General features: G+C 53.8%; 1 protein-coding gene across 2 annotated transcripts in view; it reads right to left on the bottom strand.

Moving 5' to 3' along the window:
- Nucleotides 1–22,771, bottom strand: part of SAMD4A (sterile alpha motif domain containing 4A) — a 74,568-nt gene that overhangs the window by 18,816 nt on the left and 32,981 nt on the right. For both annotated transcript variants that reach the window (XM_084288131.1, XM_084288130.1), the window contains exon 3: nucleotides 11,175–11,693. In XM_084288131.1, coding sequence (XP_084144257.1) covers nucleotides 11,175–11,693 — 519 coding nt within the window. The remainder of the gene's footprint in view (nucleotides 1–11,174; nucleotides 11,694–22,771) is intronic.

A 22,771-nucleotide genomic window follows, 5' to 3' on the forward strand; every position in this document is an offset into this window, starting at 1 on the left:
TTCCCTTTCCATTCAACAACGACAGAAATGTCCTGCTGAAGCCTCCTGGGAGAAAAGGATGTCAGTGAGGACCTAGAATTGTTTTCAGAGCAGCGTTAAGTTTCCTAAAGTTGCGGCGTTTCCTGCCGGGAAAAGAGATATATTTAAGGTTTTCTTGGACGAGATATTTCAGCACTGACAGCTCAGCTGGGAGGGCAAACACCGCAGCTCCTGGCTTTGTGGTGGCACTCCAAAAGTAGCACTGGCACAGGGCCCTGGAGATGTCACGTCGCCCTCCCAGGGGAAAAAAAAACTAGCATTAAAAAAATGATAAAAAATAGGGGGGAAATATGGCATGAAAATGGTAAATGAGCTGGAAAGCATTACTGGTGCTGGGCACTGGAGCTGCATCGTCCCTGCTGTGCCCAGGGTCACCCAGCCACACCGCCCTGCAGCGCCCAGGGGGCTGAAGCCACCCCAAATTCTTGCGGGAGAAATTCTGGATGAGGAAATATCCGTGCCCTTTGGGTGAAGGAGAGGTGCAGGAAACGGGCACGGGCATCTGGGCACCACTGCCTACAGGCTCGCAGGACAGGAGCTGTGTGTGGGGTGGCTATGGGATCGCCCTCAGGACGTGTAGGGCTGCTCCATCGGCCCTGCCTGACAGCTCTCACCCTGCTGCGCCTGCGCTGTCCTCGCCCCAACAAAACCTTCCAAACAAGAGGATGTTTTTGGCTTCAGTCCAGCCCGGATTCCTTCCTGAGCAGCAATACCCTTGCAAACCGCTGCTCGTCCATCTTCATTTTCCTTCCCCTAATTAGAAGCCGTTGTCGGCTGGTGGAGAAATAATGAACGCCGCAGGATGGTCAGGAACAATTAGAAATCACCCGGTGCAACCGGTAAGAATTAGTTCCACTTCTTTTTTTTCTGAGATAACGTGAAGCCAGAGTCCGGCAGGCTGTATTTCACGAAGCCATGAGCAGGTTTTCTAACCCCCACTCAATTCACACAGCTTCCCAGCGATGAGGCAGGGGCAATTCCTCTGACGAGGATGCTACGGGCACGGAAAGTCACCAGCGCTTTGAAAGCTCCCCGGCTGCTCTCGTTGCCATCAGCACCTGTGATGTACATTTTAGAATCTGACTTTTCAGTTGTGGTAAGAGAGCCTGGAGCCTGCAGGCGATGCTTTAAGGCAGTCACTTCCTAAACAAGCCAGGAGCGTGACACATGCTTGCTGCTCTGGACCGCTGCAGAGCACGGTGTCCCTGCCCCTTTATTGGCACCTTTACCAATCCTGCTGCTCGCACTCAATTCCTTTAAATAGCAGATGCAGCTAATGATCTTGAAAGTGTCAGCTCAGGGCAGTTCCTTCCCAGCTTTTGGAGCACTTTTTGGATGGTCCGGGGTGAAGCCAAGAGCTGAGCAGGGACAATTTGCTCCTTCGGCCTCTCACCCGAACAAATGCCCCATGCACGCTTCAGCAGCAGCAGAGACAAGAGTGCCTGCTTCATTTTCTCCTGCTCTGTCAAAATACGAAGCTCTAATTTAAATATCAAGCTGATGTGTTCTTCCAGGGCATGACCAGTTTCCACGGTGCAGCCAGAGGAACTCGAGCTGCAAACAAAGAGAGGAAACGCGCCGAGGGGCGGCCGTGGGGCTGAGCCGGCACACGCGAGTGCTGCAGCCCTCGAGTGCATCCCGCTGGAGGGCTGCGAGGGTTTTTCCTGCCTGCTTGCATCCGCACTGGAAAATTCGAAGGATGTGCGAGCAGATCTGTGCAGAGCAGATCTGTGCAGAGTGGAAAACCCAGCTCACCGGAGCGCTTCCGCGATTTTCTGCCGCTTCTCACCCGCCGGCGTGTTTGGTTGGAGCCCCGTGCCACTCACATTTGTTTCCTTCTGCCTTCGTTGACCCAACAGAGAGCTGATAAATAAATCCGAAGCAGGGCACAACGAGTCCTACCTCCTCTTCTACATCACCACTGCACAGAGTGAATGTCCCACGAGAAGCAGCTCCACCTGGGGATCGCTGCGCTGCCCAGCCTGGCTCCTTCCACCCACTCCTAACAGCCCCTGCTCCACGTGGCAGCCCATTTTTGTGCAGATTGGCACCACCTGCTTGCACCTCGACCCCAGTTCTGAATGTCCACGGGTGCTCAGGCCACGCCAGGCCGTGTTTCCCTGCAAAGAAAGCCCCCCTGGCCCACCCAAACGCACCCGAACTGCGGCCGGCCACAACCTGGCAGTCGCTGCTAAATAGATGTCCTCTGAGATCAGCCTGAGACGTGTGGCACCCTGGGGAAAAAACGTAATAAATAGCCCGGAGCCAGCACGGACAAATGCGAGGTGCTGCCGAGGCGCTCTTAGGTTTCCAAGCGAGCCAAGCTTCAAATTTCCAGGGGACAAAAATAAAGGGGTAGGGATGGAGCCAGGGTTACGAGCGAGCGCTCCCGAGCGCGGCCGGAGGAGGGATGTCAAGGATGCTGCGGATGCAGGAGAGATTTTGCTCTATCCCCGTGCCTCCCCAGGTAAAACCACCTTTATTTCAGCCCAAACACTGGCCAGGTAGAAGCCACCACGAGGGATTTAGAGAAACTCAGGGGCTGCAGGGTGTGGGATTGTTTCCCCTACAAACCAGGCTCCGTTCGGCCCCGGGCAGCTCCGGCTCTCGGGCAGCCGAGCCCGGGGTTTATTTTTTCTCTCTTCCTTTTTGAAGTGGTGTTGCCTATTTTGGTACACAAGGGCTAATTTCAAGAGTGTTTTTGTTCACCAAAGACCGCATGGAACAGCGTCAGACATTTGTGTTGTGGTTTCTCAGGGTTTCGGGCCAATTTCTCAGCCGGTGCCTCAGAAGGAAAAAGCCACCCAATTCCTGTAATTAGAGCAGAGGAATTGGGCTCTGCACTCAGACCTTCCTCCAAGCAGCGTGCGACAGCTGGAAGACACTTGCTTTCCCTCTGCCTGGTGTACCCGGTGCAAAATCTGGGTGAAAATGCCGCAAAATCTGGCTTTAAAAAAATAAAAATGCTGCAAAAATGCCTTTGGGGCAATACACCAAGCTGCTGGTGGGAGTGTTTCCTCCGAGAGCAGCCTCACACCTACCCAGCAATACCTTTCGCTGTCCCCAGAGGGTTCCTGATGCCCAGAGGACCTTTAAAACAGCCTCGCATCCCCGTGCATTTTACCAGTGCACAGCCCAAACAGAGGCTGGCAAAGCAGAATATTGTCCCTCTGTCACCGCTGAAAGAAAATAGTGCTGCGGGGTGCACATCCAGCTCCTTTGGAGATGAGTTTCTGGTTTTAGTCTAGGAAGGACTGCAAAGCTTGTCACGGTGCATCCCCAGACAGCGCCTGGTCGTGTACAACTCGCTTGCTGCTCTGCAGGTATCTGAAGCAGCAGCTCGACCCTGACCGATTTGCTGTATGAACGTGGATGTCCTTAATCCACCGAGGCTGGGCAGGGGCTGCTGTGCTCCTGCAACCCTCACGAAGCAGCCGACAGCTTCGGGTGGGTGCTCTCCTCCTGCCTGCTGCCACCCGGGTCGGGAAGCATCCCCCAAAAAGCAGCCAAAAACCCCTCCCGTGCGCCTCAAGCAGAATTGAAGGGAGCATTTTTCAACACGATGACCCTCGGACTCTTTCCTTTGTGTGTTTTTTTCCCTTTCAGCTTTTGTGGCTGTGAATTTAGCTTCGTGCAGTGCCGGGTAAGCCTTTCCTTGCCTCTGAGCCACGGGCTGATATAAGCCACGGGGGGAGAAGCGGTGCTAAGCGCAAGCTCTGTGCGTTAGGAGACAAACCAAAATATAAGCACAGCGCTGCCTGGAGCAGAGAAAAGAGGAAGAAGCCCGGACTGCCGAACACCACGTCATGCAAACTTTAAAAAGCAAACAAAAAAGACTTTTTAAAGCGCCGTTTCCTGCTCAAGAAGAGGACTGGACAGCGCAACAATACCCCGTTTGTTCGTGCCGCCGCCGCTCTTTTCGAGCGGTGCGTGCGGGGCCCCATCCAGCCAGGCTCGGCCGGGGAAGGGGACAAGTCTGATGGCTCCAGAGAGGGCTCTGCTCTGCTCTGCTCTGCTCTGCGTGCAGGAATTGGGCTGAGCATTATTCACTCCTTCGCCTCGCAGCAGGAGCTGGGCCCCGGGATGCTCGGCGCGACCCGCCCCTGCGTGCCGCGGGCTGGGCGTGCACGCAGCCCCAGCTGCCGGCTGGAAATGCAGCTCGCTGCTGCTCCCCCAGCCCGTGTCTCTCATTTCTGGAGGAGAGCCCGGCTACATCCCGTCGAGGAGCAGCAGCCCGGAGCTGCTGTTGAGGTTTTTGCGCGGGGTTTTCCCCAGCCCATCCGTCCGGGCTTGGATGTGCGGCACGAGGCCGGAGCGGGGAAGCGGCGCTGGGGTGGAGGAACGCTGCAGCGGGCTCTGCCCGGAGCCAGGGTGAATGAAACGCCCCCGATCTCCAGGCCAAGAAACGTGGTTTCTCTTCTACATTTACAGGCAAACCACAGAAAAACAGCGTTCGCCCCTGGGGAATCCCGGCCTGTTAATAACGAAGCTGCTGTGCTGATCCAAGCCTCGCTCGTTAGCCCACAACTCACTGATTTCTGCTAGGGGCTCCCGGGGGAAATCCCTCCCCTGCTCGCTCCTCAAGCTGGATAACGCGTGGTGTGACACCGAAGTTCTCCTTTCTGCTGTCCCCAAACTCCAAGAGATCCCAAATCTGCTCTGCAGTCTGCTTCTGTCACCCCTTGGAGGCACCGAGGAGGTCGCGGGGGTGCTGCTGCCCTGTGCTGGGTGCTGTAGGGTCCCCAGGCTGAGAATCATCAAGAGCAGGAGCTGCTCTGCACATCACCCTGCAGATGGAGAACGCCTTCCTTCCACTAAATCACTTCTGGAGACCAAGCTGGAAGAGATAAGTCAGCAACGTGCCTCTGTGTAGCCATATGCAACCTGTAGGGTACGAAAAGAGGGACCCCGAAGCAGCGGAGTGGAAGGGGTGGAGGAATCGCCCTCTAGAAATGCCCCAGGACCTGTGCCCTAAAGGATCCACCCTGCAAAGAATCCAACAAGCCTAAAAGAGTCATTAAAAACACAGGACAATGTGTGCTTTATGTGATTTATATCACACCTGAAACAGACTTTTTTCATCTGAAAAGGACAGGACTGGTGGCTTCGCTGTCCCAAGCTTTGCCGTGCTCTCCAGCCAGCCCCAGCAGCAACAGGGCAGTCATCACCAAGCACTTCTTCCCTAATTTTCCCCAACTTTTCCCCATTATTGCCCCAAAATGACCCAACTCAGCTTTCTACCCCCCCCTGCAAACGGAGAGCTGGTGTGTGCCGCAGATCTGCCCTGCGAATATCCTCCGAAACATCCCCAATTCCTCAGGCACCGAAACATCCCCAATTCCTCAGGCAGGGAAATATTCCCAGCTCCTCAGGCACCGAAACATTCCCAAATCCTCAGGCATTTCCTCAGCAGCCAGGGCAGGCTGCAGCTACAAGCAAACAGCGAGCACCCAGCCTCCGGGAGGATTGCGTAACGAATGGCAACAGCAAATTTGAGGGGAGAAAAAAAAAAAAAAAAGGCTCAGAGCTTCGAGGCTGCCAAAAATGAGCCATTGATTACAGCGCATTTGAGCCATTTGCATTCAGAGAGCTTTGCTTTGGAGCCGAGATGGAAACAGAGTCTTAATATAGCTGGAGAGAAAATATCCTCCTTGCACTCTCCTAACTGCACTTTGATAGGAAGCAGCCACAGAGCAGATGGTGCCTATATATAATCACTAGACCTATTATCCCAGCCTCTTTTAGTAATTTGAAGGATGTGATAACCACAAGGAGAACGGCAAATATTCCCCCTCCTTCCCTCCCTTCCCCCCGCTACGAAAAACACCCAAAAAAAGGAGCAGGAAGCTGTAATTATGGCAACGATTAAAAGAATTTCCAAATGAAGTAAATAACTATTTTGCACGCCGCTCCTTCAAGCCAGAAGTCAGAAGTTAATTAAATAGCAGCGTGTTACTGAGTCGGGATCACGCGGCGAGTCCCAGCCGCAGCGCTGCCGTCGGGAGGAACTGGATTCACTCCGGATTAACACAAACCAGAGCCTCCCCCTCCCCACTTCCAGCACGCGTGTGCACGCACCGCTGCTCTCCTGCAGTCCTCTGTAGCTGCTCTTTGCTGGCAGGGGGGAGGAGGGCTGATCCTTCTCTTTTTATTTATGGGATCGGAGAGTTTTGGGGTTTCAAGCGGTGAGTGATGGGGGGGTGATGCTCTCCAGGGCTCCCTGCCCCACGGGGATGCTCAGGAAAGCGTCACAAAACTGATCGCTGTGATCTCGTGAGGGGAGGCTGGGGAAACGGGGTGTCTGCAGGCTGTCGTGGAGGGGCAAAAAAGGGTTTTTTTGGGGGAATGTGCATGCCTTGGCCAGCACGGCCCCTTCCTGCATGGGTCCAACAATCCCAGCTGGCTACAGGGGCTGGAAAGCAGGGGTGGGAAGAGCCAAGCCTACCTGTGGGCAGCTGGAGGGATTATTCCTCAGATGCTTTAAGGGCCCAAGGCAGTAGCTGAGGTGCTGGGGAGCATCCCTGGGTATGGGGCCGGCGGCCGTGGCTCCTGGTGGTGTCGCCGACTGCAGATTGGGACCAAGGGTACTGTGGGGCACCAGGAAAAGCAAATCCTCCCTCGGGGGAGAGACAAGCTCAGTGCAGGGAGTAACCACAGCTTACTGCCGCCTGTCCCAGCGTCCAGCAGGCACCAGAGCGGCTGGTAAAATACACCCAGGTCTGCGAGGGTCCATCCGTCATGAAAACCTCTGGGTTGAACGCCACGAGGAACAGCCAAGGGGGCTGCAAGAATTACCGGGGACGTCTGACTTCACTCAGCGAGCATCAATCAGCCCTGCTGGCATTTTCTGTGCTGCTCCGGGGTCAGAAGCGTGATTCACTGGCGACGGGACCGCAGGATAACGCACGAAAGCACTGCTGGATCCCACCCAGCCCCCCCAGAGCCCACCCCTGGGGCTGCGGCGGTGCCAGGGCTGGGTGGCCCCGCTTGGACACCATAAAAGAGCAGCAGCAGATCCTTCCCGGCCTTGCTGCCACCCCAAAAGGCCACGGCTCTTGCTCTCCAGAGCTCCATCACTCTTGATCTACAGAATTAGTGGGATATCGAAGCCAAGGGACCTCGGCAAAGCGAGTTTGTGCAACACTGGAGGGCATGAGCACCAGCGAGACCACAGCTCAAAGGCTCGAGTGCAACAAAGGCCAAGGAGCTTTACTCAGCCCATCACTAAAAGAGAGGAAAAAAACCACCACCAGAGCCAGGAAAAGGTTTTACAGCCTCCACACGTGCTGGGACACCCTGATGCTGCTGGGGTAAGGGATGAAGATGACGGTGTGCTTAGGGCACCACCCTATTAATGTCAGAAAGGTGCTGGCTCGGCGTTGGGCCCCACCATCAGGTTCATCTGCTCTCTCGCTACAGAGTCCAGAATTGGGGCAAATAGAGGCAAAATCCAGCAAGCACCACCACGCACAGGCACGCCAGCACACAGCTCAGCAGCTGCAGACCCACCTGTCCAGCAGCAGCTGGGATTGACCTTCCTCTGAGGAACAGCAACATGCCGCTGTGGGATCTGTGTGTGGGATCTCCACGGGGCCTTGAAGTGCCCTGGCCCTACACCACGGGTGAGAACCCAGCAAAAACCCACCTTAAATCACCAGAAGAAGCAACGCCGTTATCCCAGCTCGTATCCTGGGAGCAGAGGAGAGGAAAGCAGGGGGTTAAGCTTCCCCTCCACGAAGGAGACCAGGCGTGCAGCCAGATCACCCCCAGGTGGAACCAATTACACGGGGAGAGAGAAGGGGTCCGAGCCGCCAGGCTGCAGCCTCCACCGCAGCCCCTTCATCACAGATCTTTGAGCAAAGAGCCAAAGGCTCCAACTGCTCTTATTAAACCACGTTTTTAAGAAAATGCTGCAAGTGAAGACGTTCTGCAAGCCGGGCGTTTGGTAGCTGCTGCCTGCGCTGGACACGGCATCAGGGCTCTCTGCTTCACCCATCCCATTGCACCCGGGGCAGTTTTGCCTTTCTGCCCGCTTTCTGCCTGCTCACACCTTGGCAGACATCAGATGCCAGCAGAGAAAGCTAGAAACGAACTGCAAGCCTGAGCAGCCAGCAGAGAAAGCCGGAGCTGCTTGCACCACGCCAACCGGGGTCTACGTTGAGCCAAAGAGACGCAGACAAGGACAGCGCAGGGCGAATTCTCATGTGAACGTCAGCGACCCACGTTGAAACCCAAATTTAAGCCCTTCACCATAATATTCTTCCATGTGATTGTGCCACCACGCCAGGCACAAGTACCTCGGCCAAGATCAGCACGCGGCTCCCCTGGGAAGGGCTTTGCCCCTGGAACCTGCTGCTGGGTGAAGCCCCTGCCCAGATCAACACCTCCAGGTGAGAGGAGAGCTCAAAAATAACAGCAAGGAAACCTAAACAAACAGCGAGGGCTTGAGGGCTTTGCTCTGGAATAAAGGATTTGTGGACACGTTGAGCGACTCAAGGGGCTGGGACAAAGGCTGCCCAGCCGTGTTTGTTTTTTGGCATCTATTTGTGGACTTACTGCGCTCACGTCCAAGCAAATATTGTGTTAGGGAAGCTCCCAAGCTAGCACATGGAGCGTGGTCTCTGGCTGTTGTCTGAGCACGCTGCCACCAAGTACATCAGCAGGAGCTGCAAGCCATGGAAGATGTTGGCGTCGGCAATTTTGGGTGCTGTGAGGCTCAGCCTCTGGTACAAAACACTTGGTTGGGGAACACTACCTGGAGGAGGCTGCTGCTGCTAACCCTCTGTGCAAAATGCAGCCTGTTTCGCCCATCAGATGTGTGTTTTTGTCTATTTTTGTCTGTGCACTGGAATAAAAATCCGAGCTGAAGCCAACCTGACGCATTATTGGGGTTCTGGGGAACCACGGGGCGGTTTGTGCAAGCTACAGCTGAACGTCTGGATGGGGCTGAGGATGAGTGCACAAAACTGCTCGGCCTTAGAAATTGGTGTTTAGAGAAGGTTCCCTGAGCGTGGGCTGTATAAATCCCCCAGCTGCATCAAGAGGGATGTGCTGGTGCCATGGGAAGTGGCTGCTGTGGGACCAGGACCACGCAGGAGATGCTGTGCCAGGGACTCATGGTTGGTGCCACTGGGGCAAAGGGCCACGGCCATCCAAAAAAGGACTGGGATAATAGTAGGGCTGAGAGATTTTTGAGAGGTGTCCTTTAAGACCCGGTGCTTCTTGCAGAGCTTCAGCCACCATCAATGATTAACCTGCTGCACCTGGTGCGAGGCCCGTTTAGTCGCAGGCCCTTTTCCCGCAGGCCCCGTTTGGCGTCATTCGGGCCTTTCTCCTCTTAGGTAAACACCCCAAACCTCACTGACATCTCGGCTCTCGTCCTGTTGCGGAGCTGGTGTCAGCACAGCTCAATCCCAGCTCCTCAGCAGGGCTGGGAAGTCACCTTCACCCATCATCATCCTCCTCCGTGGATTACGCTCGGTCCTCCCTGCTTTTTGCTCACGACGTGAGGACCCAAATCCCTTCTGAATCCACCTGTTCTAATCCTTTCCTGGGGTGGAGAAGCCTCTGAACCACCAGGCATGCAAAAACTGTGAGGTGGGACCCCCCAGAAAAGCCACCAGGAGGTCATTTTTCAAACCAAACCTCGCACCTGCCAGCCACATGCTGTCTTACTTTGCTCCAAAGCCACCCGTGCTGCTTGAGACATCCTGACCTACGCAGGGCCAGGAGAGGTGCACAGGAATATTGTTCAGAGCCTGTGGAGAAGCTGAGACATCTCTGCTAAATCCCTGGGTGACAAGGATGAGATCAGAGAGGCGGGGATGGGGCCGCTACGGCCATAAACCCAGAGCCGCATCTCGTATCATCGTCGATTTGAAACGCCACCTAAAAAAAGCACTTATTACAGGAAAGGAAAAAAAAAACAACCAGAAGTCTTAAGTGAGCGTTTTAAAGCTTCCAGCTATTCAATTGTGGCTTTCCACATGCTGATAGAAAAGCCAGCGCCCTCGCCACAAGGAGCCTCTCCTCCCCGAAGCGCTCTCCGCATCCCTTATGGCATCGCCAGGGATAATGTTGTCCCAAGGACAGGTGGAAAGGGTGGGTTGAGAAGGCTGCACTAAAATGGGGGTAAAAAGCACGTTTTGGAGGAATGAAGCTTCCCAAGGCCCAGCACAGCCCATCAGGAGTGACCCAGAGATGTGTTATGAGAGCTGAGGGAGGTCTTCGGGCATTGGCCATATCTCCTCAGTACACAACAGCCTCCACTCAAGTCCTCCACAGAGAGCACGGGTGGGCAGAGGAGCTCCTGAGCCTCATTAGGAGGCCACGCTGCTCCTCCTCTCCCCAGGACAACTTGCAGGCACCAACAGCTGCTTTAAAAAGTCCTGGCTGCACCACATCTCCATGCACAATAACCAGTAAAGCTCCAACAGCAGCACCCCGCAGCATCGCCGAGTGTCCAAGCCCTGGGCTGGGCTCGGCACCATCCAAAGTTGGCACTCCTCAAAGCCTGACAGGGCCAGAGGAAGGGGAAGAGCTTCCCAACTCTCCACCTCCTGGAAAACGTGGAGGAATGTGCGTTTACACCCCCCGATCGCCATCAGCTTTGCACCTCTACGCACTGCAGATAAGGGAAGATGTTTTCAGATACACCCTGAAGACCCCAGATCCCAGCCCCTCTTCCCAGAACGATGCCTGTGCTTTGGGGCCCCAGTCCCGTTCCCTCCAGGGAGGCTCTCATGTCCCCAGATCACTTCTGGAAGCGAAGCATTAGCTCCCCGCTCGCTTTGGGAACTTTTGGAAAGTGAGCTGCAAACCTAGCTGGAGCTGCATGAAACAAAAGGGGCCGCCTTCCATAACGCGCGTTTTTTGCTCTTACAGCTTCTTGGCTGTTTTTCCCTCCTCTCCGGCTGCCAATTCTTTGAAAATCCCACAGGATTAGAGAAAAAAAAAAAAAAAAGGCAGGCAGGAAATAAAAGTTAAAAAAAAAAAGCAGGTAGGGAAAAAAAAAAATAAAGGGGAGTTTTCTATGGCCCGGATGAAACTAGCCCCTTTGCTAAACATGGCAAAGAAATGTTTTCTAGCGGGATGGGGGGGACCAGCTCCCCAGCAGTGCTGCCGTCGGTACTTACTCGTGCTTGTGCTAGTGCCGATGGTGTTGATGGTGGTGGGGACGGAGGAGGAGGAGTAGAGGGGCAGATGGCCGTTCTCGCACGCCAGGTTTTTGTCCTGCCAGCTGGAAGCGCTGACGCTTATGCCCGAGTCTCGAGAGTTTTGCCATCCGTTGAGTTTATCGTCGGAGTTCTGTCTTTGGTGATAGTAGTGCGTCTGCCCGTAGTCCACCGAGTCCGACCGGCCCCGGCTCTGGCCGCCGAAGCTCCCCGACGTGCGGTCCTCCAGGTGGTTGAGCCACATGGCGAGGGCGCTCCTGTCCTCCAGCGAGGTGGCGGGGTGTATCAAGGCGTAGGACAGCAGCTGCCGGCTCTCCTCGATGTGTTGGTTGTGTTCGATCGAGTGGGCCAGGATTTTAGGCAAGAGTTTCATGTATTCGACTTTTGCTTCGATGTTTCCGGGCTTCAGTAAAGGCAGGTGGGTTAACAATAGGGAAATCACTTTATCCTTGGATTCCTGTTGCCATTGGTTAATGATTCCTGTTGAAGGAATTAATAAAAAAAAAAAAAGAGAGAGAGAGAATTGAGAAATCGGCAAACAGAGCCTATAAATAAATAAATAGACTCAAGCGGGGTAAATACACAACAAAGGGATCCCTGCACGCTTGATGCCACTGCACGAATGTCTCCCAGGCTCCACCAAACATGCCTCTCCCAGGTAGGAGGTCACCGCTCTCCGACAACCAAGCTCAAGGCGAGGTGTGCCAAATTCAGCCCTGAGAGCTACCGGGCACTTCTGAAATTCCCTGGCCATACCTGCCTCCGTGGCCACGCAGCTCTGCTGCTGCTCAGTGAAGTCGTCTTATTGTTAATCCAAGTTATAATTCATCTCGATTCCAGCATCACTGCAGACTATGCAAAATATTATGCCAAACCCTTTCATTGGTAAGCTTCACCTTTTAAAAGCACTGGTTAGGAAATAGAAAAGGAGCTGGCACGGGCAAGAGCCCTAACAGAAAGCAGGCGTCCCGCAGGGGCATCGGGAGAGGGACAGCAGCCGAGGCAAGGCGCTGGTCCGCTCACCGGCCCGGCGTGATGACCTGCCCCCGAGGAATTCAGGGAAGGGCTCAGTTGTAGCAACCGCAGAGCTGTTGCTGGTCTGTGAGCTCACGGCAGAGAGGAGAGGCTTTAGAAGACAAGCAGAAACAAATGCAGGATCTAGCTTTAAAAATATGCAAAGGGGGAAGCCAGGGAATTACAAACTGGTCACTTAACTCGAACTCGTGGAAAACTGATGGAACAAATAATGAAACAAGCTATTTGTAAGTACTCAGAAGATAACAAGATGATAAGTGACTGCTGACACAGATTTGTCAAGAACAATTTAATTTCCCTCTGCGACAGAGTAACTGGCCTGTGAATAGCTGGAGGAGCAGTAAGCATCATATATCTTGATATTCATTAGACACTGCTGCACATGGCTTCCTCGCCAGCAAACCAGAGAAACACGCTCAGACGAAACTACTGTAATGTGGGCACACAACTCATCAGAAAACCATATGGGAAGAGTCGTTACTGGTGATTCATCGTCAGACGGGGAGGATGCGCTGAGCAAGGAGTCCTGTCCCGGGTGCGACACTACCCGGCGTTTCGTTGGTGATATGGGTGATGTGATAAATGCATGCAGCGGCGCGGGTATCGCACTGGGAGAAACGAAAACACTCCAGTAAACTAGATTAGAAGTCAAATAATCTTGAGACCCAGAGGCAATGAAGAAAAAAAGAGCAGCACTACGTAGGGTGCACACTTGTGCGTGCAGGTGGGAAGGAACCGCTGCGCTGCAGCAGCCGGAGAACAGGCCCACGGGGAAGAGCCCGGGGTTGGGAAGTGTCACAGAGTGAACATCAGTCAAAATGCCACGTTGTGCACAAAAAATGCAACAGGCAGGCTGTCATTTGACGAAGGTGTGGGAGATGGATGCAGACAAGCTGCTCTCCGTGTCTCCTGAGGATGCCAGCTATAGGTTTGAATTGCAGCACGGGAGAATGCGGTCAGACAAGAAAATACTTCCTATGGGGATGGGGACACCCAGGGAGAGATCGCCTAAGGATGTTGTAAAATCTCCACCCTGAGGTCTTTCTGGACAGTTCATAAAATAACAGCCCGGGACAGCTCAGGATCTCCCTCGAAGGCCCTGCCAATGCTTGCCAGCCACCGGTCAGCCCATCTCATGCAGTCCACCAAAGCCCTCTGCGGAGCCCTTTTCTGTCCCTGTAGCAGGTCACGCCTGAGGGTGCCTCTGAAAAATTATTTCCTTCTGTTTCCTTTAAACGCCCTGACCCCAAATTTTACCAAGTGAAATGCTGAGTTCATGCTAAAAAAACAAAAACACCACAGAAACGCAGACTTTCCTCTGCGCGTTCCCTGTCTCTGCCAGACATCTCCTAACCGTACTGTAGAGGAAGCTGCCCTAAATCTTTGACTATGGATTTCTGAGGTAACCGAACCCCCTCCCATGAAATGAAGCTCTGGATGTTCACCTGTAGGTTCTCTCCTGGGAAATCCCAAGCGCAGCAGCAGCAGCTAACCCTACACTCCCAACACCCGTTCACACCACGACCCTAAAAAGGGCCGCCACTTCGCATTTGGCCACCACAGCCGGGGCCAAACCCTGCAGGCCGGCCCTGCAATGGCACTCTCTCCACTTCACGTTCCCGTTTTGAGGCGTGCAACTGTTTTAATAGCAAGCCACTAGATGGCTTGCTGGAAACGCCGGTGGCTCCCGCTGGAACTTTCTGTGGCGGTCGCCGTGTATTTCTCCACAGCCCCGGCCTCCTCCCGGCCTCTCGCCAGGCCGGTAGGGAAGGGACCATGGCGTTTGTGGCAGGACAGAAACATCAGAGCTTTGTGCCTGAGGAGATGCTGTGAATTCACACCCTGTTTGCTGTTGTTTTAGTGTCTCGTAATTGGATTTGGAAAAATGAGCTTGAACTAAGCGAGTTTGTGAAGAACACAGAGGTGTAGTAGGACTCCAGCTCCTCTCTGCTACGGGCACGCCACACACACAGTTTATGAGGCAATACAAAGAGAATTGTATCTTGGGTCTTAACTCACCATCCTGAGCTCAGCCTGCTTGCCACCCACTGGGGGACCCACACACAACCCCCCTGCCCTGAGCTGGCCACCGAGTGTGGGGTATTTTGACAGGATTGCCCTCAAAACACCTTGGTGCAGCTCCGCTGTTTCACACAGTAACTAAACACACATAAAGGCCAGGAAAGCAGCCTTAGTGCTGAACACCCTTTGTTTTCGGAAATGCCTGTGTGGGATGCAGCATCTCAGGCCTTCCACAGGACTCGCTGTCACCTCCCTGCCACCCCTGCCTGCCACCATGCACCCACTGATGGGGGTCCCACAGAGGGACAAGGCTGCAGGCAGAGAAGCATCACCCAACGCCTTCAGGCATCTTTGCAGTGGGGAGGGTCCCATCCCTGCTTTCCCCTCCGCTCTTGCTGGTGGGAATTTGGGATAACTTCCTCTGCGAGAGCAGCCTGTGCAGCTTTTCTCCGCCTGAAGCACTCGGTCTTGGCCGCAGACCAGTCTCGTTACTATTACTCGTTGCTCTAGCTATTTTTCCCATCGGTTCCAGAGTGTGCATAAGTCCACACGAGTCTGAAGCATTATTTTACAAAGCTGACGAAGGCAGATTTGTGCTGCAAGGACGACAGGATGACTGCAAACAGCAGTGGCTGCAGCTCAACACGAGCCCCTTCCCACCAGCCCTCCTGTGACCACCTCCGATCCCCCACTGCTAGCACCAGGAAACCAAACACGGGCATGACACGATGCCTTTTATCACCTCCTGTGGACGAAGGCAATTGCTTGGCCAGGTTGCTCCATTTTTAAGAGCAACTGGTTGTGCACAACACCTTCTGCCCATGCTATGTGCTTTTCAGACCTGTGGCAGGATGAGTCTCTGGTGCAAGAAACCCAGCTTGTTTTCTCCCATCCTCCTGCAGAAGGATTTCAGGTCTCTCCTACCATCCCCACATTTCTCACTGCTGTCAGGTCAACTTGGCAGCCCTTTTAGGCAGGCACTGCTGGCCCCTGGCATGGCACAGCCCGCAGGATTCTGCAGCAGCATGGATTAGCTGAGAAATACAAAAATCACTAAAAAAAGGCATGCAACGCACTGCTAAGGGAAGTCAGTGCATAGGAACTATGGATGTAGCAAAACCTGCAGGAAAAGCAGAGCCTGGTGCAACTCCTTGAAGAGGAGGAGGAGGATGGGGGGGATGAAGGTGGCCCTGATCGGGCTCCTCTTCCCTGCACAGGGGCTGAGTCTGAAGACACCACTGGAGAGACCCCAGACAGTGCCAGAACCACTGCCTGGGAAACTTGCTTTGGACCTCCGAGAGATACAGGGGGTTTAATAACAACCCCCAAAAGATGGAGAGCTTATCCAAAAGCCCGCTGTGGACGAGGGGCGGGCGTCTTTCCCGGCCCCGGCAGGAGCCGTGCTCCTTTTCAGCCAGCAGCAGGATGTGCACAATTAAACAAAAATGAAAAATAATTAGATCCGAAAGAGGTTTGGCTCTCTCCGAGACAGGGCAGAAGGTCAGGCGTAATCCTATCTGCCAGAAATCAGGGGATCCGGAGAGGGCAGCGCCGGGTGGGCAGCTGGGGCTGCCTCTGCGGGGGGCAGAGGGGCTGGCGACCCCCAAAACCTCCCCCCCTAACACAGCGTTGCCTGCTGCAGCTCCCTGCCTGTTGTCACACATGCCCAGACCCTGTAATGCCTCTCCCTTCACTGCTAAAATCAGCCCCCCACGGTCGGATGGGGCTAAGACGCATCCCAGCCTCTGGCTCCCACGGTCCCTGCACACTACCTGCGGTGTTCACGGGGTCGCAGGTGTGGACACTAATGAGGTAAGAGCCTCATTAGTTCCTCTGGTTGCTGCTTCAAGGATGCCTGATGCTGTCACAAAAAAAAAAAACAAAACACCACAAACCAACCCAAAAAAAAAACACCTTTTGCTGCACTAAGGGATGGCAGGGCTGTGACTATTTGCAGCAGCCCGATGAATCTGAGCATAGGGGAAACCCCAAAGTTAAAAAACGCGAACCACATATGGCGGTATGTGAAACCACACCAGGTGGTTTGTGAAACCGCCCTCTAATTTATCATTACTTAGCCAACGTGATATCTTTGCCATACAGCACAGCCCGTGCACGAGGAGGGTGCCGGCGAATAACCACAGCACCCGACGGCGCTGCGACCTCCTCCCCTGGCTGAAGCTTGTGCTGCCCTACAGTGACAGCAGGACACGGGTGCTGTGATGTTTCCTGCCACGCTGTCCCTGAGAAAAGTGACTTCTGGCTTGAGCAAGAGGTGACGTTTGTCCACCTATTAAGCATTCATCCGATTCCCCTTTCACAACCCCGCTTATCATCACTTCTGGATGCACGCAAGCTGCTAATGCCCTCAGCATCCCGTGGCGGGGGATTCCAGGCTTTCCTTTACTCTGAACCTGTCTCCTGCTGGATGACTCAGTTATTTCAGCCTCAAGGAGGCCCGGGGAGCTCCCGGAGCCATCAAAGACGTGCAGGGAAGACACAGGAGCAGTCTGAAGAGGGTAAAGCCAGTCTGGGTGGACAGACACACGGACACGCACGGTGCAGGGGCCTGCATTTGGAAACCTCGAGGTGTGTAAACACCTATTTTTTATTTTTTTTTCTCTGGTTTTGATTTTTGCACACAGATCTCTCTGGCTCCTGCTTCGAAAACAGAGACACCTGCACAGAGGGACGGGCGAGCGGAGCTGCCAGCGCACGCACGGGGACGCATTTGTCTCATTAGGCGAGGTGTCTCCAAGGAACAAAGGAGAGGCACGGTATCTCTCAAGTGCTTAAAATTAAAAGCAAAACACCACCACCCTCACCAAGACAAACCCTTTCATTCTGAAAGCAGAGCAGAGAGCGCTGCGGCAGAAACTGGGTTACCCCATTGTCATATCGGAGGTAGCACGTTTCACAAGGGAAGCAGACAAAAAAGTCAGCTGGGGCTTTGACAAGGCGGGTGATATGAGTGATGTGTGATTTATCAGCCAGACAACAGCCCATAATGAGTAACAAGGACGACAATTAAAGACTGGAAGTGTTTTAAAAACTGCCCAAGGATTTTCAGAGTGACAAAGAGTATGTTTAAATAGCAGGCTCGGTATCATCGCTCCACAATGGTAAGTCAGTGCATTCAAGGGCTCTAGTTGTCAGCAAACTGCTCTTAAATTACTGTTTTATGATATCCTTGTTTTCAGTTTAACAACATTTTCCATAAAAAGTTCTCAAAAGCGCATTCAGATAATTTGTTCAAGCAAGAAATGACTAAGAGGTAGCTGCGTGTACCTGAAGGGCACTGACTAAGCAGATACCTCTGCACAACGGCGCTCCCCGATGTGCCCAAGGAGAACAAAAAAAAACAGAGTTTGTACCAAAAATTGAGGCTGGGATCCCTGATCTTGCAAGGGATGGACTACACCAAGTGGTGAACCCTAAGAAGAAATTCCCTCTGTGTTTATGCCACTGCAACAACCTCACACGAGCCCGAAGTCGGCCACCCTGGTGCAGGCGATGGTTATTTCGGGATGTGCAGGAAGGGTAAAAATGCCCGTGAAGGGGAGCCCTTCCTCGGCGGCGCTCCCAGAAGAGCTGCCCATTGTTTGTGGCTTCCTGAATTGCCGATGCGGCACCGGCACCGGTGCGGGGCAGAGCTCAGCTGAGGCACCCTACCCGCTCTTCTCTGCGTACAAATTAGCACTTGGACTCCTGCTTCACGAAGCTCAGGGCAAAAGGGATCAAGAAACCTCACCCTGTCTATTGCCGCAGCCCTACAACCTCTGCTTGGCCAAAAAGTCATCCCCCAGGGATGTGCCACCAACCGAGAGACAATCCCCATCCCTACGCTTACTGGCCTTTTGTTCCCAACCACTTCAGTCTGCCTTGATTTCCACTGGGATTTAGGTGATTTAAGCTTGAATTTATCTGGTTTTAGCTTCTGGATAAATTGCAGGCTGATTTAAGGAGAGCTCTGATGTCCTGCATCTTCTCCAGTGGTGGCACTCCGGAATCTGCCCTCTTCTGGTCTCCTTCCACTCCTGTTTCTGATAACGTCACTAGAAGCTAAATGTTGTGTCCCTGGAAGGTTGTGGCTCTGTGTTTGTTAATCCCAAGCCCCTTACAACACTTTTGCTGCCTCCTGTCATCTCCAGTCAGATATTACTCAGCTGGGTGGAAATCCGAGTGGTGCGGGGTGACTGTACCCAGCCCCACGCAGCACATTTCGGGGCAAAGTTACACCAAAAGAGCAACAAATTACCACATTTCAGACCGAATTCTGTCCGATCAAGGACTTGGCAGGACTTATGGGTCCGCAAGGTGGTCTGAGCCCACGCCATCCACCCCACGGGTCTCCTCCTCCCGCTGGGGACGCGGTGCCCGCACTCTGACCTGAGGGTGCAGCGTGCTTCCAGAGGCAGGGATTTCAATTACTGTTTGCGGTAATTAGCACCTGCACGCAGAACCGCTCGCAGCACTTTGTTTGGGTGAATTTACATCACTCTCTCCCTAAATCACTCCCAAGCAAAAGAGCAACATTCAGGCAAACAGAGCGAGAACCCTGCTGGAAACCTTCTCTGTACCCCATCCAGAACACATCAATACCCCCGCCGCCGAAAACTGGCAGCCTTCCCCTCCACGAGAGGCCAATAATAAGCATTTCAGCATGTGCCTTTTCTTTATGGCAACCGACGCTAATTAAAAAAAAAAACCTATCTCGACGACAAAGATTTTTGCAGCCTTGCCAATGGCAGCAGACAGATGCAAGCTGTGAGCGTGGCTATTGCGGGAGCGCTGGGGGAGCCCAATCCTGCTCCTTTTCTCACCAAAACTGATGCAAAACCGTGGCTAGGACAGGTGAGACGACACCGGTTCCCCCTGCTGGGTTCCAAGGGGTTGAATTTATGCGGGCTCAGCAGCAGGACCTCATCCTGTACGCCTGAAGCACGTGGGAGAGGTGCCAGGCAGCGCTCGAGCCTGCTGGAGCCAGCTCTGCACCCCGGGGACTGCTCATCCCAGGGGGTGATGGGGAACTTGACAGGGAAAAAAAGCCAAGGAAACCTCCCAGCTTGCTTTCTGCTCCCTCTCCTTCCCATGAAGGTCGTGGGGAGACATTTGGGAAGCAGCGGTCGTGATCTTTTCCCCTAACAAGTGGTGGGTAGGAGCTGGGGAAAGGCAGGAGGTCTTAAAATGAGGATGGGACACCAGGAGGGTTTGTGCTCTGCTCTCCACAGCCATCTGGAGATCCCCTCCTGGAGAACCCACCCCATCACCTACAGACCCAGGGGTCCCACGTCACCCCAGGGCAGGGTCTGACACAGAGGGAGCCGGCCACAGGGGTGAGGTGGACGGGGAGAAGCATCGCGGAGCTGGCTGCTGCTTCTCCAGAGCACTTGGCTTTTGAAAAAGAGCCAAGTTCTCGCAATTCTCCTTTGGAAGCCAGGCTACGGCGCTGGTGACCATATGACACGCAGCTTGTGACAAAAAAAAACACAACACAACAGCAGCAACGGCAGCAAAACAAAGAGCAAGAGGACGAGACACGAGCCCTGCTCGGCTCTTTGCCCTTTTGAAGGCAGCTCGCCCCGGGCACCACCTTCAGCTGTGCAGCACTGGCAGCTCCAGAGGGCTCTCCAAAACTTCTCCACAGCCCCGTCAGGGTCCATTTTGTCACGTATGGTCCCCTCGTTGGGGTAAAGAGATCGGTGCAAAGGATGCTCCAGTGTCTCAAGCTCTGGTGGCACTCCTTGATCTCACAGCAGCTTAGGGACAACGTCACCAAAAGGTGACACCGAGGCACCGCGGTGACCTCCAAAACTCCCCAACCCCGTTAGATCTCCTCGTCCTGCCACCCCCGGCAGCCCAATAAAGCCCCAACCACACCAGCGGGCACAGAGCAGGGCAGGGAGCTCAGCGCTCCCCGTGCAAGTTGTAAGCTCAGAAGGGAGCAAAACGCCGATTATTTTCCTCAGAAGCAGAATGAACTGGGAGGTCCCTGCACAAAAACATCCTTTAATTCGTGCGGAGCTGCAAGGACAGAAGAGCCTGGCTCTATTGTGCTGCAGAACGAGTAAAAGGGGGAAAAAAATCACTTTTTTTTTTTCACACTATTTTCCCCCTACACCCGGCGAGCTTGCCAGAGCTCCAGTTATTGTGAGGCCGTTCGTACGCACCCAGAGGCAATGTATTTTTAGCGCTGGAGAATCGCATGGCACAATCATTAAGTGTGCTTCTGCAGACGGCAACGAGAGCGGGGATTTTTCCTTTTCTAAACCCGCTGCAGCCACTACAGCTTGCAGCCCAAAGCAGATTTCCAGGAAATTCAGGAGCGGGAGTCTTTTTCCATGACATATTTAACAGCGAGCAGAAGCACGCTCTGTTTTCATACCATGCATCGGGTGGGAAGTTTTATGGGTTTGTTTTCTCGCCCCTATCCGCTGCACGCTTTTGCCGGGGAGCAGAGTACCGAGCATTACCATAACACTCCCTAGCAACCTGCCTTTTAATTCGGTGCAGAGCTATGCGAGGCTGAGAGCATCTCACGGAGTCACAGCAAAGCTGACGTGCTGGGGAACCTCAGCAAAAGCCCCACGGGTGCCACGGGGACCTGCACAACGCCGGTGCACGATGGCATCGAGGTGAGGTTCATGCACGGAGGACACCTGGGGAGGACGACTTCGTGTCCCCAAATTCAGCAGCACGGCCTCGTCGAGCGATGACTCCACGGAGGGAAGCGGTGCCAACGGGTGTGCAACAGGGCCGCCGGGTGGAAATCCCACAGGTTCTGCCCGAGTTTGGGCAGAAAAACGTGGGAAAAGGGATCAGCGTCAGAAACGGGAGCCCGGAGCCAGCAGAGGGACAAGAGCTACGGGGGCAGAAACCACACCACAACTGCCTCGGGGCTGGCTGCTGCTCGTGGGTCGGAGGAGGAGGAGAGGAAGGGAACCCATCGCATCCTGCGCATGCGGCACGGAGACAGAAATACCGAGCCGGCCGTCCCTCCCTCAGGACAAAGATATCCCTGCGAGGGCTCGGCCCAGATGCCTTTTGCTGGCTGCTGGGCAAAGTTTCACAGGTAGAGGCAGCCTGGCCCGCGGCGGTCCCCATCTCCTCTGGGACCCGGGAGCTCAGCAGCAGCAAAATGACACCGTTTTTGGGGCTTTTGGGGAGCTGGGGTAGGGGTGGGAGGTGTGCTCGGTGCCTGCTCCCCCATGCCTTGGGGTGGCATCGCTCGTGTGGCGCCGCACGCCCTCCGATCCACATTTTGAGGGGAATTCCCCAGGGCGCAGGAAGGCACCGAACAGCACCAAAACGTGTGATTTCTGCAGCTCTCCTGCCAGCCTCATCCGTCAAAAAGCCCAGCTCCTCCCTGCTTTCGCTGCTGATTACAGGCACGAGCACACGCGCTGAGGAAATACTCCTCTGACTCCTGAATCTCAATCGGGAAAAATCCTTTTAGCCAAAGCTCGATTGAAATGCAGAGAGGTTTCTTCAAAAGGCTAAAAAAAAAAAAAAAAAAATCATCTGATTGTCATAACTGTGTTGCCTAACATGGATAAAGGATTTAGGAGGGGGAAAAAAATAATACTAAAAATAAGTTATGAAGGGTATGCAAGGTATTGATATACAGCACATGGTTGAAACTGTTAATCATTGAACAGATTCCAGTATAAAAATAAAGAGACTGAAGCTGCACATAATGGAGGAGTTGCTCTATTTATAAACTTCCCTGTGCAAAGGGCAGGCGAGGGCCGGGGCGAGCAGGCAGGGAAGGCAGAGGGCCGCTGCTACCGAGCCTATATTTTGAGGGAAAATAAACAGATTCTTCTTTTTTTTTTTTCTTTTTTTTTTTTTTTTCTTTCAGCATTGTCAACAGAAGCGAAGCGAGTTGTACAAGCGACTGCGTGCTGCGGCCGTGTGACCAGCAGCATTTGCAGCTCCTGCATGTGACAGCTCTCCCGATTTAGCCAGCAACTGACTCCCTCTGACCTGTAATAACACCACTCCCAAATTAGAGCCCTCAATTTGACTTGGCTTCGGTCCTTCCCTGGGAGCAACATAAAGCATCCTTTTTCTGCCTCCCCCCACCTCGAGCATTCATAATCCCGGCCTTTCGCACTGCCAGCTCGAAGCCCGGCTCGAGTCACTTTTAGCCTTTTCCTCCTTTTTTTTTCTCTTTTTTTTTTTTGTGCGGGGGCGAAGGGAGCGAGGGGCAGCGGCAGGGCCCGGTGGAAAAACACCAAGAGACAAAAACCAAAAAATCAGCCGAAAAATTCCAAGTTGGTGACATTCAGCTGGAAAAGCTCGGTGACTCACATGCAAATAAAACCTGCCGAGATTCACTGCTGCATGACGCAGGCCGCTGGCTTCGACATTAAAAAAAAAAAAAGAAAAAAAAAAGGCCGGGATGAAATCATCCGCAATTAAATCCCAGCTTGGAAGGCTGCAAAAGCAGCCGCATCAGCGCGGCTCCCCGGGCTTAATAGGAAACACAAAGGAAGGAA

This window comes from Netta rufina, assembly GCF_964035555.1.
Source record: "Netta rufina genome assembly, chromosome: 5".
Taxonomy (NCBI): domain Eukaryota; kingdom Metazoa; phylum Chordata; class Aves; order Anseriformes; family Anatidae; genus Netta; species Netta rufina.